Source organism: Ictalurus furcatus, chromosome 12, assembly GCF_023375685.1.
Source record: "Ictalurus furcatus strain D&B chromosome 12, Billie_1.0, whole genome shotgun sequence".
NCBI classification, from domain to species: domain Eukaryota; kingdom Metazoa; phylum Chordata; class Actinopteri; order Siluriformes; family Ictaluridae; genus Ictalurus; species Ictalurus furcatus.
This window is the reverse complement of record NC_071266.1, coordinates 14,824,943-14,843,160: the sequence shown is the minus strand read 5'-3', so window position 1 is coordinate 14,843,160 and position 18,218 is coordinate 14,824,943. Positions and strand designations below refer to the sequence as shown.

General features: G+C 39.5%; 2 protein-coding genes across 5 annotated transcripts; both read right to left on the bottom strand.

Moving 5' to 3' along the window:
- LOC128616041 (MORN repeat-containing protein 3-like) lies at positions 1-1,401 on the bottom strand. Its single transcript, XM_053638500.1, has one exon. The coding sequence runs from the start codon at positions 1,318-1,320 to the stop codon at positions 607-609; it is 714 nt and encodes a 237-aa protein (XP_053494475.1). The 5' UTR covers positions 1,321-1,401; the 3' UTR covers positions 1-606.
- Positions 1,402-4,682: 3,281 nt separating this feature from the next.
- cks1b (CDC28 protein kinase regulatory subunit 1B) lies at positions 4,683-16,425 on the bottom strand. 4 transcript variants are annotated; one of them, XM_053638504.1, is made up of 4 exons: positions 16,298-16,425; positions 11,955-12,032; positions 11,739-11,866; positions 4,683-5,134 (listed from the first exon to the last, which is right to left on the bottom strand). In XM_053638504.1, the coding sequence occupies exons 2-4, from the start codon at positions 12,011-12,013 to the stop codon at positions 5,082-5,084; spliced, it is 240 nt and encodes a 79-aa protein (XP_053494479.1). In that variant the 5' UTR covers positions 12,014-12,032; positions 16,298-16,425; the 3' UTR covers positions 4,683-5,081. The 4 variants fall into 4 exon arrangements, with proteins under 4 accessions (XP_053494479.1, XP_053494478.1, XP_053494477.1 ...); XM_053638503.1 differs by lacking the exon at positions 16,298-16,425 and adding an exon at positions 12,726-12,881; XM_053638502.1 differs by lacking the exon at positions 16,298-16,425 and adding an exon at positions 12,516-12,719.
- Positions 16,426-18,218: the final 1,793 nt, after the last annotated feature.

Here is an 18,218-nt window from a genome sequence, read left to right as displayed (position 1 = left end):
TTCTTCAGAAAGTTTTTATTTTAAAAGTAGATTTAAAAAAAAAAAAAGATAATAAATAATGAGTGGAAGATGAAAAACATTCACAGTACAATACACAACATGCAAAGTGTTCTATAATTACACAACGAAAAAGGTTAAATCACTGTTTAAATGCAAAGCATACTTTATGACTGCTTTTTCTCTCACCAAAATTATACAGTGAAAAACAGAACAGTCTGAATATTCTATTTATGCAAAGATGTGTGGAACAATAAGAACATTTTGGAAAACCCTTATAAGCAGAACATATTCCTCTTATAATCAAAAGGAATTAAGCTATTATTGTCTCAATAAATATCAGTGAGATATTTAAGAGATTTCTGTATTAATTTATTATATTTATGTAGTCTCTGAAAGCACGTGGTGTAATTCTGAAGGGAAATTATCTCGTGCACACCACTGACTATCGCGTGCGCACCACTTTCTTTCTCATGCACGGCCACTCTTTCCGGTCTCTCTGAGACACTTTTTTTTTTTTTTGCGTTTTTCCGATTTCACGAAATATTTTTCTTATGTGTATATTTATGTTTTGTTGTGTTTCTCTTTTCTTCTTTGTGCTTTAATCCTTCATGTCATGCTGCAGAAACGGCCGAGTGCCTCCCTTAGTACTTCGTGGACATCCTGCAGCCTCACCGGTGGGATCGGGTTCAGCTCAGGTGTGTGTGTATTCTTCCTGTCGTACTCACACAGCTTCCCACACTTGGGCACATCATCTACCCAGAAGCCTTCGTACACCTGACCCATGTCCTTGTAGACAAAGCGTCCGTGTCCTTGTTTCTTCCCATCCTTCATGTAGCCCTCATACCTGTTCCCGTTCCTGAGGAGCAGCACGCCCTTGCCGTGGGGTTTATCCCTGAACCACTCTCCTTCATAAACATCTCCATTCTCGTAAGTCATCCTCCCATTTCCGCTCCTCTCATTCCTCACCCACTCCCCCTCATATCGGGATGAAGAGCTGTAGAAATATTTTCCAAACCCCTCTTTCTTATCGTTTCTCCAGTTCCCCAAATACACTTTTAAATACCGCTCAGATGGCAGTTGCAGTTTGTAGAGCGTCCCAAAACCATCACGCACATCCCATTTCCATTCACCTTCATACATCGTTTTGGCACTCGTCCACACCTGAGTTCCCTGTCCATGCCTCAGGTTTTTCCTCCACTCTCCGGTGTACTGATCTCCATTGGGGCTGTAGAAGGTGTGGAGAAGGCCATCCTTCTGAGTCTTTTTCTCCACAACTTTCCAGCGGGACTCCTTGATCCTTGGTTTACCGATTAAAGCCATTAGTGATCTTGAAACAATCAGTGTGCAATAAACAGCGTAGCGTCTGCTCAGTATATATAGCCCACACTGGAGCCTCTGTCACAGAAGCTGTCACTATGACAACGCTGACGTCACAGCGTTGTGTGACGCTACACATTCGGTGATGTCGTTTCTGTTCCAATTGTTTATTTTGAGTTAAGGGCTTTATTTTATATTATTTTGAACGGTTGGGTGCCACATAAACCTATACTGTGGTTCAGGTGGTAGAGCGGGTTGTCCACTAATTGTAGGGTTGGCAGTTCGATTCCCGGCCCACATGACTCCACGTACCGAAGTGTCCTTGGGCAAGACACTGAACCCCAAGTTGCTCCCAATGGCAAGTTAGCGCCTAGCATGGCAGCTCTGCTACCGTGAATGGGTGAATGAGACACAGTGTAAAGCGCTTTGGATAAAAGCACTGTATAGTGCAGACCATTTAGAGACTACTATAAACAACCATCGAGATTTGTTAATGATGAAACTTATATAATATAATACACTCATGAACACTTTATTAGGAATACTTTTACACCGAATTACACACACACACACACACACAATGATTTCTCTCTTTTAAGTGTTTCAAGTCCATAATATTCTACTAGGTTCATGGCATGTTTTCTCTGTAGCCTATAGTAAATACAATAAACAAAAACAATAACCCTTTCATTCAAACCAAAGAAACCCACTAAACATATGGTTCTGTCCTCAGCCATTTTTATACAATTTATTCTTTGATTGGACAATACTGGCTGAGTGTATGTAAGTTTCTCCTCCAAAGGCATTTTGGGAAAAATAGGATCATGGAGTATAATCATTAACATTTATTACACCTATGAATTTCACTGGTGCCTTTAATCAATGCTGATGATGTGTTATTGATGTTATGGATCAGAGAATTGGGCTGAAAAATATCAGCTAAAATGGAGATCAAATCTAGGGGGCATGTGATAATGTATAATTACTTGACATGACTGTCACTGATAGGCTGAATGAATCTACAGTGGGATAGAGAGAAATCAACCCCAGCGTTGCTTCATCATACCATTCTGTATATTTGTCTTCTGACTGCTGCTGCTGTTGAGCTTGGTTCCTCACAATCCAAAATAATCCACATTCAAACATTTGTTAACAGTAAATAATCTGATGTGAACACTCAAAAATTAAACCTTAAATTGATGTCTTTTTTTAATCTTTGAAAGACAGCTTAGCCCAGCTAGGCCATTTAGTCCAGCCACTTCTGATGAAATGGGATTAAAATATGTGCTATTAAATGATCAAACGAAAAAAGAACAACACTGCTGCTTGGAAGGTAAAAGCTTATTGTCATGTAATGGAGGTCAAGACCAATGCAAGTGCAATTAATAACTTTTATCGAAAAGAATATAATCCAAAGGGCAAGGCAAATATCAACAACGAAGACAGACAGAGGTCAATCAATCAGGCAAACAGACTAGAGCAGGTAAGGCAGATAATCAGAGTCATGTACAAAACAGAATCGGAACCAGAATCACAACACTATAGACCGCCTCCGTAGTAACAGAGACTACATCAACTGAGCATTTACTTCGCCAAGGTCTAGTGAATGAACAGTCTCTTTTAAAGTGTGGTGTGATTGTGAGTGTGATTGGGAACAGGTGTGTGAGATTAGTCTTCTGGGGAAGGTGAACATGTCTGTGTGTAGTTTAGGAGTTGTAGTCATCGTCGGCCATGTTTGTAGTTTGCAGTGCATTCTGAGAAATGGAGTTGCTAGTTTGTGACAAAGGAGCAGACATGAGGTTGGGGCAGATTCGCTGGGGTCGTTAGGCAAGACCCAGGCTTGGAAAGCTGTGTCGTCAGTTTCAGACAGGAGCTTGACTTGGTGGGCCGTCCCGTCAGCCTTAGGCATGAGCAGAGCTTGGTTGGCTGTGTCGTCAGTCTCAGGTATGAGCATAACTTGGTTGCTCGAGACATCGGCCTCAGGTGTGAGTAGAGCTTGGTTGGCCTTGTCAGCAGCCTAAGGTGTACTCAGAGCTTGGTTGCCCGCCTCATCACCCTCAGACAGGAACATGGTATAGAAGGCAATGCTGTCAACTTCAGACAGGTACCTGGCTAGGGAGGTAGTGCCGTCACCCTCCAACTGGAACATGTCTTGGAAGCCATCTCATCTGCCTCCGACTGGAACTTGGTGGGGAAGATCGCCTCGTCAGCTCAGACGAGAAGTTGGTGTGGGAGGTCACCTCATTGACCTCATGCTGGAGCTCTGGAGATGAGACCCCCTCGTGGGTCTCATGCTGGAGCTCTGGGGAGGAGGTCACCACATTGACCTCCGACTGAGGCTTTGGAGCTGAAGTCGCCACGTTGACCTCTGGCTGGAGCGCAGCAGGTGAGACCATCTCATGGGTCTCATGCTGGAGCTCAGGGGAGGAGGTCACTACGTTGACCTTCAACTGGAACTCAACAGGTGAGACCTCCTTGTGGGTCTCTAGCTGAAGCTCTGGAGATGAGGTCGCCAAGTTGACCTCCGGCAGAAGCTCTGGAGCAGAGTTCGCCATTTTAACCTCTGCAGTGGAGACCACCTCGTGGGTCTCAGGCTGGAGTGCTGGAACCAAAGTCACCACGATGACCTCTGGCATGAGCTCTGCAGGAGAGCCCACCTCATAGGTCTCAGGCTAGAGCTCTGGAGATGAGATTGCCATGTGGACCTCTGGCTGGAGCTCAGCCGGTGAGACCACCTCGTTGGTCTCAGGGTGGAGCTCTGCTCTTGCACTCTTGTGGAGCTGTATGGGAACTGTTACAATAAAATTTAGCTAACATAAAACAAGGCTGTTTTACTAACTTCTTGTGGCTAAATTGCAATGAATTAGCTAGCTACAATATATGTGGAGTGTCTATGGAGGACCAAACCTACAGAAATAATAAATAAATAAATAAATAAATAAATGTAATAGGAAATGAAATAAAGGAATAAATGACTTTAAATTTTATCCAAAATTTATTTTTGTGTTACTTTTTTCCTTCATTTATTATTTTCTGGATTTATTTTTTAATTTGTTTATTCTTTTTAACTTTATTTATTTTTATATTTATGTTTATTTATTCCCACATGTATTCATTTACATCTTGAGTGCTTCATTTGAAATCCACTGTGGTGGTGTACAGAGGCAAAACTAAACTAAACTAAAATAAAAAGTAATTTTCCAAATACTTATGGACCTTATTGTATAATCTTATTACTTTTGCAAATCCTGTGTGACTGCGAAGGAACATACAGTATTTAAAAGTGTAGTGTAGAAAAAAATGCATATGAAGAGCAGACCAAATCTATCTGCAAATGCACTTCATGTAATTACAACACCACAAGATATTTTTCAGAAAGTTTATTTTTTAAAGTAGATTTTAAAAAAAGATCATAAATAATGAGTGGAAGATGAAAAACATTCACAGTACTATAAACAACATGCAAAGTGTTCTATAATTACACAACGAAAAAGAAAGTTAAATCACTGTTTAAATGCAAAGCATACTTTATGACTGCTTTTTCTCTCACCAAAATTATACAGTGAAAAACAGAACAGTCTGAATATTCTATTTATGCAAAGATGTGTGGAACAATAAGAACATTTTGGAAAACCCTTATAAGCAGAACATATTCCTCTTACAATCAAAAGGAATTAACACCAGAGTTCATCGGCACTTTGTCTTCCATCTTTCTTTGTCATCCTTCTGCAGTGTCTAACGAGGCCTTCTCCACCTGCTTTCCGTCACTGGGGTTTGGTCGTGGGCAGAGGACGGCGGAACAGCAGGATGTGTGGTTCTGGCAGGAGGAACACATGGGCAAGAATAAGCAGACGAAGAAGTAAAACTACAGTGACCAGGGCAAATTCAGCAAGCTCAGACTCAATCCCATATGTCAGCATATTTCCAGAACAGACTTGTATGGACAATACTAAATGGCTATGGATAGGGCACCTATTACCAAAAAGTTTTGAAGCATATCTGTTAAAAAATAATTGTACTTCAATGCATGTCCAGGTAAGAATTTCTGAGGCAATAAGTCTTTGGTGAATTTATGGCAATTACAAGTGTTCTCGGAGCTTCACAAACATTGAGTTTCACTATTAGTTCACAATGCCACTGTGACCTGAGACTGCAGTTTTTTTTTTTATTAAGGCACAAAATCTTCAACAGAATTGATCCAAAAATTTTTTACTCTAATGCTGCATTTGACAAAAATTAACTCATAATTTTATAATTTCCAACCTCTGGCTTTGGGGAAAACCTAAGGAAACGCCCCATCAACTCCAACTTCCTACTCAGGAACTCAGCCTTCTCAACCCTGAGCTCAGCAAGTGCTGTCAAATCAACATGGCTGCTCACAGCATGAACAGTAACCACAGAAACACTCCTGTTGAGTTATACTGTACAGTCATGTGAATAAGTACACCCCATAGATGTTGGCTTTTTTGACATACTTGGACAAGCAAACATTTGATCCTCTTTGAAACTATGCCTATTAATAAAGGTGATATACTATCAAATGATGCATAAAACTGACATTGTGTAGTAATTTTCACAATGTAAATGAACAAAAAACAGATCAGTCACATGGAAAAAGTAAAAAACACCCCTACATTTATCACACCTTCAAATCCATAAAATTAGAATCAGGTGTTAAGATTGGGTACCAGTGATGAGAACCTGCTTAGGGAGTGCAGGTGGAATCTGTCTTATTTATACCCCTCTCATATCTAGTGTCTGGTGTCCCCTTTGCTATTGAGGTGTGTGGTGTCATCATACCAAGAGCTAAAGAGTTCTGTACGGCCTTCGGAAAAAAAAGGTTGAGAAGAGATCTCCAAATTATTTGAAATACATAAATCCACCGTAAGAAAAATAATCTACAAATGGTGCAGATTTCACGACTGGCCGTCCCAGCATATTCAGCCCAGTCTAATGCAAAGAAGTCGTCTCCAAGAACCACAAAAGTTTCATCACAGGATCTGCTAGGAAGTCTTGCAACTGTTGGGGTCAAAGTGCATGCTTCTACAGTCAGAAAGAGACTGCACAAATTTGACCTGCATGGGAGGCATGCCAGGTAAAAGCCTTTGCAAAACTACAGTTTGCCAATGACTAGGACAACGACCAGGCCTATTTGAATAATGTGCTCTGGACAGACGAATCAAAGAGAGTAGTTTGGCCACGGTAACAGCGACATGTTTGGTGCAGACCAAAGACAGCTTTTCAGGAGAAGCACCTCATTCCAACTGTGAAACACTGTGGTGGAAATGTTATGGTTTGGGGTTGCTTCACTGCCTTAGGGACTGTACAGCTTGCATTCACTGATTCAACTATGAATTCTGTATCATATCAAAGAGTGCTTGAAGATAATGTGACATCATCTGTCCAAAAGCTGAAGAAGTGAAAGTGGACCTTTCAACAACATAATGATCCTACCCAAGGAATCGCTCAAAAAAGATGAAATGGAGGGTTATGGGATGGCCTAGTCAAAGCCCGGATTTGAATTCCATTGAAATGCTGTGGGGGATTTGAAACATGCAGTACATGCCAGAAAACCCTCAAATATCTTGCAACTGAAAGTATACTGCATGAGATATACTTTTGGAATATACCAGCAAGCCTGGTGGACAATTATGCAAAACACCTACAAGAAGTTATTTCTGTGAAATTGGGCAATACTAGCTTCTGAGGCCAAGAGTGTACTTACTTTTTACATCTATTGAAATTTCTGTTGAACAAATGATTAAAAAAGCTATTTTTTCTTTTGGTTTTGTTCAAGTATATCAATGTCATTAATATGCACTGTTTCAAAGATGATCAAATGTTTGCCTGTCCAAATATGTCAAAAAAGCCAACAATTTCCATGGGGTGTACTTGTTTTTTCACAGGAATGTATATGCACACAAGTATTTACTTTAGATCAACAAACATGACACATCCCTCCTCGATTTGTCATGATATCACATTCCCAAGCCTAATTCTCCTATATTGTGATTTCAGTGTTGCCAATTTAGAAACTGTCATTAGATTTTTAGACTCTTTTTGTCCCCTTTAGCAACTTTATTTTAAAAAAATAAATATTAAAAAATAAAAGAGCCTGGTGACAAATGTAACACCTATTTTGAGCAGTCCTGCCCCCAGTACATCTCTCGTTCTTGACTTGACTCTCGACTTCAAAGAGCAAGTTCACTCAACTCACCAGGGTGTAAAGCTCAGTCCCTCCATGATTATGTTATCAAAGAAATGAAAGAAAAATCAAGTAAATCCCACAATTTTCTGAGGAGCTTGCAATTTTTCAATCTATGGGCCAAGACATGCATTCAGCCAAAGCCCACTTCAATTCATATGCGATGAACGCGAGTACAGCCAAAACGTCTCATTTACCAACAAACATCACTGTGAAAAACTGTGCAATACAATTTCAGGCTGTTTTACACAAAAGGGGAGGGAAACTGTTTTGCACACCATGCAACAGTGTCGCAGAACATAAAAGAAAATCAAGTCTGGTGAGTCACTTTTCCTCTGTGAAGGAAACAATGCTGTGAAAAATTATTTGCCCCATCCTGATTTCTTCTGCTTTTGTGTACGTGTGTGCATGTGTGTGTGTGTATATATATATCATACATAAAACAAAGGCAACCTGAATAAACAGTAGTTTTTTTATTGAAGAAAAAAAAAAAGTTATCAAAACACCCATCACTCATGAGAAAAACTAATTGCCCCTTAAACTTAAAATCTGGTTGTGCCGCCTTTAGCAACAATAACTACAACCAAACACTTCTGATAACTCTTCTTTGCAGAACTGTTTTAGTTCAACCAAACTGGAGGGTTTTTGATAGGGCTGTGATGGTGGCTAATGAGAGGCGTGCACCAATAAATTTGAATGAAGCTATATGTCGGCTTTATAGGGAAAAAGGCATGTCACCCGTTTTGTTATTTTATTTAATATTTAGCTTTAACATATTATTTAGGTTACTGTCCTACTGGTGCTTCTTTCAAAGTTTTATAGGCTTGTGGTATACTACACTTAAGAAAAAGTATTTGTCAGAGAAACATGTGACCGAGTTTAACTCCATCTCTTTATTATCCACTAATTCTTCCGCTACCACCGCTTGCGGTTTTTAAAAAAAACCGTCACCATCACAGCCCTAGTTTTCAAGCATGAACTGCCCGTTTAAGGTCCTGCCACAGCATCTCCATTGGTTCAAGTGAGGACTTTGATCAGGCCACTCAAAACTTGAACTTTGCTTTTTTTTTTTTTTTAGGCATTCACAGGTGGACTTACTCCTATGCCTTGGATCATTGTCTTGCTGCATAATCTAGTTGTGCTTGAGTTTCAATTTACGGACTGAAGACCGGTTAATCTCCTTTAGGATTTTCTGCTAGAGAGCAGAATTCATGTTTCCCTCAATTATTGCAAGTTGCCCAGGCCCTGAAGCAGCAAAGCATCACCACACAATCACACTTCCACCACCATGCTTGACCATAAGTATGATGTTCTTTTTGTGGAATTCTGTGTTTGGTTTATGCCAGATGTAACAGGACCACTCTTCCAAACAGTTCCACTTTCGATTCATCAATCTAGAGAACATTCTCCAAAAAGGTTTGAGGATCATCAAGGTGTGTTTTGGCAAAATTCAGATGAGCCTTAATGTTCTTCTGGGTTAGCAGTGGTTTTCACCTCGCCACTCTTCCATGGGTTGCCATTTTTGCCTACTGTCTTTCTAATATTGGAGTCATGAACTGTGACATTGATGTAACAGAAGCCTGTAGTTTCTTTGATGTTGTCCTTGACTTGTTTGTGACTTCCTGGATGAGTTGTTGCTGTGCTCTTGGAGGAATTTTGGAAGCTCTGCCACTTCTGGGAAGGTTCACTACTGTGCAGAGTTTCTCCATTTGGAGATAATGGTTCTCATTGTGGTTCTTTGTAGTCCCAGAACCTTTGAAATAGCTTTTTAACCCTTCCCAGACTGATGTATTTCAATCACCTTCTTCCTCATCATTTCTGGAATTTCTTTCAACTTTGGCATAGTGTGTAGCATAGTGTGTGGGTAAGACCTTTTAACCAACTTCATGCTGTTGAAGAAGTTCTATTTAAGTGTTGATTTGATTGAACAGGGTTTGCAGTAATCAGGCCTGGTTGTGTCTAGTCCAGCTGGACCCCATTATGAATGCAGTTTCATAGATTTGGGGAATTAGTAACTATGGGGTAAATACATTTTCACACAGGCCCAGTTAGCATTGGATAACTTTTTTACTTCAATAAATAACATTTAAAACTGTATTTTCTGTTTACTCAGGTTGCCTTTGTTTTATCTTAGATATTGTTTTAATATCTGAAACTATTTAGTATGAGATATACACAAAAACAGAAGAAATGCATGCGTTCTTGCCACACTGAAAATTGATGAACAGTTTGAGACTGTTCCGCTGACCATCGCAAATGCAAGTTGACATCTAAAACTCCTGCCACCAAAATGGATATGGGATTTAAGCCATATGCTTCCTCATACATATGCGACTACAAGGGCATGTAGTAGTCATGAACGGGAATGCTGTACAATATGTCACTAGCTAGCTATCGCTAACATAAACTACCTAGTCTCTTCTATGGATCTACATCACCCTTATCAAATAAAGATAGGCTGACTGGTGCTGTCAGCATCAGGACAGCCTGTCACAAGTCTATGAGGAAAAGCGAGAAGCCACACAGCCTGAGATTAACGTTAGGGATGGTTTGGGTGTTATGTTCGAGTTCTCAGGCCATTCCCGTTCAGGGACAGCTTTTATCAAGCTTTTCAGAGCTGGAGTAAGAATAGGTGAATCTGTGATCATGAGCAAGTCCTTTTGTTATTTTGAGATGCTTGGTGAATGCACATGCACAGTTGTTCCAAGTTCACTGTTGTTTGTCTACTCATTAACATGAGGATAGTGAGGTCACTGGGGTATAGTGAGGTATTCTTAATTACCAAATTCTCATGTCTTACATTACGTATCCATATTTTTCTTAACGTTTCATCCTTTGGGAAGAGGTGGAAACTTACAGTGGAATTGAACTGCCCTGACATCGCGCGTTGAGGTACACAGCAGAAATCACTGTTAGGATTTTCCTGCTTCTGGTACTTTATCAGTTTTGACAAAGATATTTTCTTCTTACTAACATTCAGATATATGAGTATTAAAATAAAATAAAACGCAAACAATACTCCGAAAAATAATAATAGTGCGAACTAGCTTGGTGCTCAGGATTACACTGCAAGCAGATGGGGTGAGCCCAGTTTTCCGATTTGGTCACGTGATATACCCTATTGCAAAAGGGTACAGGTTAACATAAAACTACACAAAAACAATGACCACTTTAAAATTAAAACTATGTTTTTACATTTTATGTTAATGAATTTCACTGATTTTTATTTGGTGCAAAATTTGAATTGAAATATTGCAATTTTATTTTTCAGTATTCTCTTTATATATATTAGCCAAATAGTTCTTGAGGTAAATAAAACAAAATAAAAATGTGTACTGAATGTTGTCTGACTTTTTAATCATAGAAAGTGATTATATACATGTCTTCACTGGTAGTAATTTAAAAGAAGAATCCTATGCATGCAATTTCACTTATTCGAATAGTTTTCCGCGCAAAAATTTAAAAAAATAAAAATAATAAAAATAAATACATTTTTAAAAAACCCTCAGCAAGTTGCATCGCAATTTTTTTTAATGCCACAGCAAAATCAAGCATTTTTGGCTGCAACAATCCCAAAAAAACACATTGAAAACCTGTACGGACTAAAAGCTTGACTGATTCAGGCAAGCTGATGTTTACATCAACCAATTACATTATTTAGTCCCAAGGACTAATACACTGTTCACCACTGTGTCCCACCCTTGTGCTTCTTTGTTCTTCAATTTGAAACTATTTTCTTGGTGACATTTACAAGTAATATAAGCAGGTTATTCCATCAGTAACCATTTTCTTTAAGTCTTATTTCCTGACTCCTCAATACCACAGCTCAAGTCTGCGTTCCTGATAGAAAGTATAGTATTCAGTAAAAGCATAAAAGTTTAGTTTGTGATGTCATGACCAAAGATGATCTCATTCTATACAGAATAAATAATTTTGTGTCCTGCTCAAGCTCTATTCTTCATATACCCTAAGCATACTACATCATATACCATTATTAGTCACATGATATGCAAATAATCATAATGAACCAAATGAATTAGGATGTGAAGTAGTCATGCGACTTGCAGAGCGTGCTTTATCTCAATTTCTCTCAAAAAATCTTGCAAGAGGTTGATTTTCTATTTAGTAGAAGAAGGTATATGCAAACAGCTCTCTCTCTCTCTCTCACACACACACACACACACACACACCTTTCTGATCACACACACACACACACCTGGCTGATGGATCATGTAGTGCACCCAGCCCTGGCTCTGCTGAACGCCCAGGTTACGCCACTCCGTCTCCGACATCAGGTGTGTTTTAGGCACACGTTTAGCTATGTCTTTAGGTAGCATGACGTGCCTGAAAACCAACAGAACAAAACAAATCTCTATAAAGCACTGGCTCTTCCCAAAGTAACGTAACTCGTCATGCATTATAAATAACTTACCTGTATTCAAATTTTTCATCGTCGTATTTGTCTGAATAATAGATCTGCTTGTGTGACATGGCGCGGCAGTTAGTTTACCTAAACAACAGGAAATGCAGAGTTAGTGAAATGAGCCAGATAAGCAATCTGTCACGACATAAAGTCTTAACTAACTTTATTTCCAGGTAAAGATGAGTATTAGTCTTTTAATCATCAAGATCAGTAACTAATCTAAGCTAACTAAGATTAATAACATAAGCTCAAAAAGTGTGTTTCCATTCAGACAGAAACACTGTGGAGGTTTTTCCCCCTCGATGTCACCTATTTACCGACTATATAAACCACCATTCAAATTATACCAAACGTATAAGCAAGTCTACAATACATACCTGGTTTGCTCCTAACAAATATATGTAAAAACAACGAACAAAACTGTAGTATTTAGCTTGAGTTGTATAAAATAAACTGCGCTGTTTCTCTAACGTTCTTCTGTCCTGCTGACAAAATTTCCCTCTCAGAACACAGGCCCCGCCCCCAACGTTCAAATAATCAAGACGCCTTCTAATTGGACAATATACATACGCTACTATCAGATGCTTCCAAAATCTATTCTCATTGGCTAAAGCACTTTCCCGAGTCTTCCTGTGCCTCGCAAATGTTCATAAAAAGGACATTAAATTATTCCAATTAAAAAAATAAAGCAAGTAAAAAAAAAACTTTGTTTATATGAATGTCTCAGTAAATTCCTGTTCTGTAAATCGCGGTGTGTTCCAGGAAGGAGGTTTATCTAACCCCGGAAGAGTTCGGGAAAACTCGGAGGTTTCGGAGATCAGCGTGAGTGTGGGTCAGTTACTATAGCAACACTTTGACGCTAACCCACTCGGGTGTTTGGGGGTCTTTGTTTGCTTGTTTCCTTTTGTTGTCGCTATGGTGTACATGAACAAAAGCAAATAACAATGTACAAAAACAGGACATCCGTGTTAAAAACAAGCAAAAAATAAGCACAATGTTACTTAGTTTTCTAGCAATTTTAGTTCTGTGAAATAAGAGACGTTGTTTTTTTATTTCAAAGACGTTTAAGAGATTCATTATAAAAATTACATTAACTTAAATTTGTATTTTCCATGTATGGCTTTTTAAATGTAAGTAGTACAGTAAATAAAGGTTATTGGGGTGACGTTACCACAATAAAAACAATGATAACAGATTTATATTTAAACAAACAATGATAAGATGTATACCATTTTTTATATTGTAACTGAGAATAAAAAACACAAACACACACACACTTCCTAAATTTGTTTGAATAACTACACTCAGGAAATAAATATGGTTCACACTTTCTGGCTCTTTTGAACAAAATAAGCAGATCTGCTCATCATCCAAGAATGATTACCCTGTTGAGAAAAAAATAGAAACAATCACAGAAATTCTAATGGTTTCCACTACAAATACCATTACAACCCATAGGCTAAACATTAAAATAATTACAATTACCATTATTGATTTTTAAAGGTTATGCACTAGACATAACATGCCACCAATATTAGGCAACAAATTACCAGTAGAGACCCACAGGGACCATTACAGCTTCCATTAAAACCATTACAAATTCTATTGAGGGTTTCTATTGTGTTTCTTCAGCAGATATGATCACAGTGATCAATATTAAGCAAATTTTAAAGGTGTAATTCTCAGATATTTTATTAGAGATGTAAAGTCTGTATTGAAGAGACCATGAAATGAGAGTTACAAAACCATTTCGCTCAGGGCACCATGCTCCTATTGTTATAAATAATTCCCTAATATGTTTGTTAGTGCATTCTTACTTCTGATTTCCAGAATAAAGTACAGGTTCAGTGGCAGGTTTGTTTGAACTAAACCATTTCACGGCTTGACTCATTTCCTGTTGAAACAAGAAGATAGGTAGGGAGAGCAACAGGCTCTACAGCACATATGTCAAACACAAGGCCCGCTGTACATCTCTATCTGGCCCACACATTGATATAAGTTTAAATTGATCTCGGCCTACGTCCGTACTGCCTGTGCCGCACTGAACTACAAGTCCCAGCAAGCCTTGCCAACATGCTGCGCGCTAAACATCAGGTTACCGCCTCCCCTCGTCCACTTACCCACAAGACACACACACACACACACACACACATACACACACACACACACACACACACAAGACAGCTGATCCAACTCACTGTCTGGATGTCAAAATTAGTAACGGTTTAAAAACCCATGTCACACCCCTCTTCATCTCCCTCCACTGGCTTCCTGTAGCCGCCCGCATCAAATTCAAGGCCTTGATGCTCACCTACAAGACCTTGCCAGGAACAGCACCCTCCTACCTCAACTCTCTCCTGAAGGCCTACGTTCCCTCTCGCAATCTGCGATCGATTAGCGACCGACGTTTAGTAGTTCCCACTCAGCGTGGCGCAAGGTCCATTTCCAGAACCTTCACGCTAACTGTTCCTCAGTGGTGGAATGAACTTCCAATCTCAATCCGGACCGCAGAATCTCTCACCATCTTCAAAAAACAGCTAAAGATCCACCTCTTCCGTGAACACCTAACCAACTCATAAAAAAATAAAATAAAATTTGCACTTACACCTCTACTCTGTGCACTTTGCTTCTTCTGGAGCTCAATTAATGGATCTTGTATCGTAGCACTACTTGTATTGTTCTCTGCTTGATATATCGCTTTGCTTGTATTTTTCTCATTTGTAAGTCGCTTTGGATAAAAGCATCTGCTAAGTGAATAAATGTAAATGTAATGAAAAAGAAGGAATGTTGAATGTGAAGGTGGGACCTTCCATGACAGGTGGGAGTTGGAATACTTAGCTTATTTGTCAACCATAAAGAAAAACCTGTCTCTCGTTTGCCAGAATGAAAGAATATAACATAAGACGTCATTATGAGATAAAACACCATGACTAATAGGCATACGGGGACTTGGATAGACAGCATAGTCAACAGAAAGTGGCAGTTTAAAGAAAGGCCTTGTACAACAGCAAACAATGTTTTCTAAAGCAAAAGCACAGAGTGATACAGCCATAAAAGCCAGTTTTATCGTGGCTGAAGAAATAGCTGAGTCAGGCCGACCATACACATAGGGTGATTTTCTGAAGAAGTGCATGCTTAAATTTAGTGCATGCTTAAAGCTGTGTCCTGATAAAAGACAATGCATTTGCAAATGTCAGTCTTAGCAGAAATATAGTAGCAGATTGTCTGGATGAGCTAGCCATAGATCTACAAGAGCAGCTCACTGAAAAAGGAAAATCCTTTGTATAGCTTTCTGACTTGCTGTGAAGGCAAAGTATGATTCAGTTGGGAATAAATATATATAAATATTAGCCGTATCTGGCCCACGGATTGGTCTATTTTTTTTTATATATGGCCCCTAAGTTGATTGAGTTTGACACCCCTGCTCTACAGTCTTCTTTAAGGTCTTGTGTACTTTCAAATCAGCAGCCATTCACATTATACTTCCACAAAAAAGGTATCTCATATGTTCTGCCCTTTGTAGCCTGTGTTTGCCTTTTTTCAGATGGATTTATTACATCTGGAGTCGGTTATGGTCACTGAAAAACAACTTTAATTTGTTGGAGTCCAATAGTAAGATGTGAAGTATATCGAGACAGATGACAATGCTCACATTTGGATTGTGAGAGTTTTGATTCTGAAGATCTTGAAGCTTGTTCCCTACTTCATAGCCCATTGACATGAACGCTCTTTTGGAGTGGCTCGAACAGAACCTAAGTATGTTAACTTGCATAGTTTTCTTGTGAAAGTGTTCTATACATGTTTAGTGCATTTTGTACTGTATATCTAATCCATGGGTGCGTCTCAATCAGCTTGCTACCTCCCTAGGTGGTGAATCAGTATATTATGTACACGAGTTGGGGCACTGGTAAGGACCCTGGCTCACTACGCATTAGGACACTGATGACTCAAGTTCTGGCGACATGATTACGTACTCAGGTTATAAAACATCACCAATGGCATTTATCTGGCCAGGCAGGGCCGATACCTTTCTGACATTATATGTCATATAAATTTGTTAGCTTTAATCACACGCATTTCTGTCATGGTACTTCAAGCAGGATCATAGGGTAGCTAGTGGATTTTTTAAAAATCATAAAAGTCGTTGGATTCAAACAAACTGCATATAGAACGTCAAAAAAAGTTTAAAATCGCAAAATGATAAAGTAATCTTTTAAGAGCTACAACAATGATAACAAGCTACTTACATTTGTAAACAAAGATGGCTGAGAGTTGGTTTTTTGAAGCTGAGAGGTGCTGGCTCAAATTTTGCCTATTACCTGAAGACACTTAACATAGAAACAGATACTCACATATTCAACTGGAGCAAGAAAAATAAGACACCAGCCAGAGTGAGAAGAAGCAAGGGTCCAGGTTTATTCGTTCCATTCCACCACACGAGATCCACACAGTTTGAGACGCCCCAAAATGCGATCTAAAAAACCAGAGCTGAAGCTCTTCTATTTATACAGTTTTCTTAGGGTCAGGATGACCCAGACATCAATATGTTTAGGGTTAGCTATCCCGGAACACCATTACGTACATCACTTGGCACTGTTGAGCGACCCTTATCACGCAGATGCAGTTCCGGCTCCAAAATATATTTTGTTTTGTTTCACTCTTTAAAAATAACTTGACCTTGTCTGTGTCACTTCCTGACTGGATTTTTGTCGAGAACGGACACTTTCAAACACACCATCTCAACATTATGAGTAAATTTTATGTTTGTATACATTTCTTTTTTTGTTTATAGTGCTTGCATGTACATTACCCTATAAGAGTTTTTCATGAAACAGAATATGAAACAGATTAATTTCTGTTTGCTGCATACACACCAGGCCTCTGTGTGTGTGTGTGTGTGTGTGTGTGTGTGTGTCTCTTAGTTGACCTTCTGCCTGCGTGCAGACGTACTCCACCTACGCTCTGAGACCTGCCGCAGTTAATCAAATACATGTATTGTTATCCCCCTGCGCCTTGCTTATCTGTGTGTTGTGTCTTAGGTGAACATCCGTTCATACAGTCCACCAGCCCAGTGAATTCTCAGTAAGATTACATATTACTCATACTAGGTCTCCCTCGTGTTTATTTCATGTATATTTTATATACAACATTTCCCCCTCTGAGGCTATAAAGCCTCACAAACTACACGTATATATTGTTTTGAATCCTGACTCCTTTGATTACATGTTGATTAACTGTGTACCCCCTAAATAGTGATTATTACTACTACTGTCGTTAGTATAAGTGGCTGCTACGAGTAACTACTTGATTGGATCTACACGTCCCTGTCTTTCTCAACTGGGCCTGTCAGCCCTCAGTTTTGTATTTTTCGGGACCGCGCAGTGTGTTGCTTCTCCCCAATAATCAAATCTCGCACTCAGGGGTGGGCGAAAAAACCTCCTATGAGGAAAAATTCCCACCCTGCCAGCAATATGTGCTCGACAGCACCATTATACTTTTCTGTGCCTGATTGCGTTCACACTTCTTTGCACATCAAATGTCACATTACAAACATTTTATATCCTTATATAACATCTCAATTAACCAGTTGTATCAAGGTAATGTTCATCATTCGCCCCTCGGCATCCTTCAGTCTGCTGGTTGTCTTCAGCACCGGCACTTGGGGAGAGGTTAGGCTAGCACTTACACCCAGGGCATGGCTCATCACATCGTCTTCTCATCCTGGTGGCTGGTGGACTGGTAGAAGGGAATGGAAATGTCTCTTGGGGGCAGAACCCCCGTTGACAGCTTCTGGTCCACACAGGACCTTCACGTGTCCCCTGCCTCACAGGATCAAACCTCATCATCAAACCTTGGGGGACGACATTTCCAGTAAGGGAACATAGTCAGCATCAATGATCCCCGGTTTTTGCCATGCATTGTGGGATTTTTTTTAGGGAGCAAACTTTCCAGTACACTGGAAGGATTTTGCAATTGAGACAGCCGACTCTCTAAAATGGCCAACTCTCTGATCTACTGAACTAAGGAGCTGATGGAGATGCACCCCATCTTTCTCATGGTTCATCAGAGACTTGTGGAGAAAAATGCCATCAACTTCATTTGTAAAAGGTGGACTCCATAAAAAAAATGGATTCCATAAACATCTATGGCTATAATTCTATGTGATGTGTTGATATTCTCTTGTAGAAGATTTCTCTGAAAGTCAGAGCACAATCTTATGTCAGGGAGCATCGAATTAATAGATCTTGCTGCAATGGTGGAATTCTTTGCCTC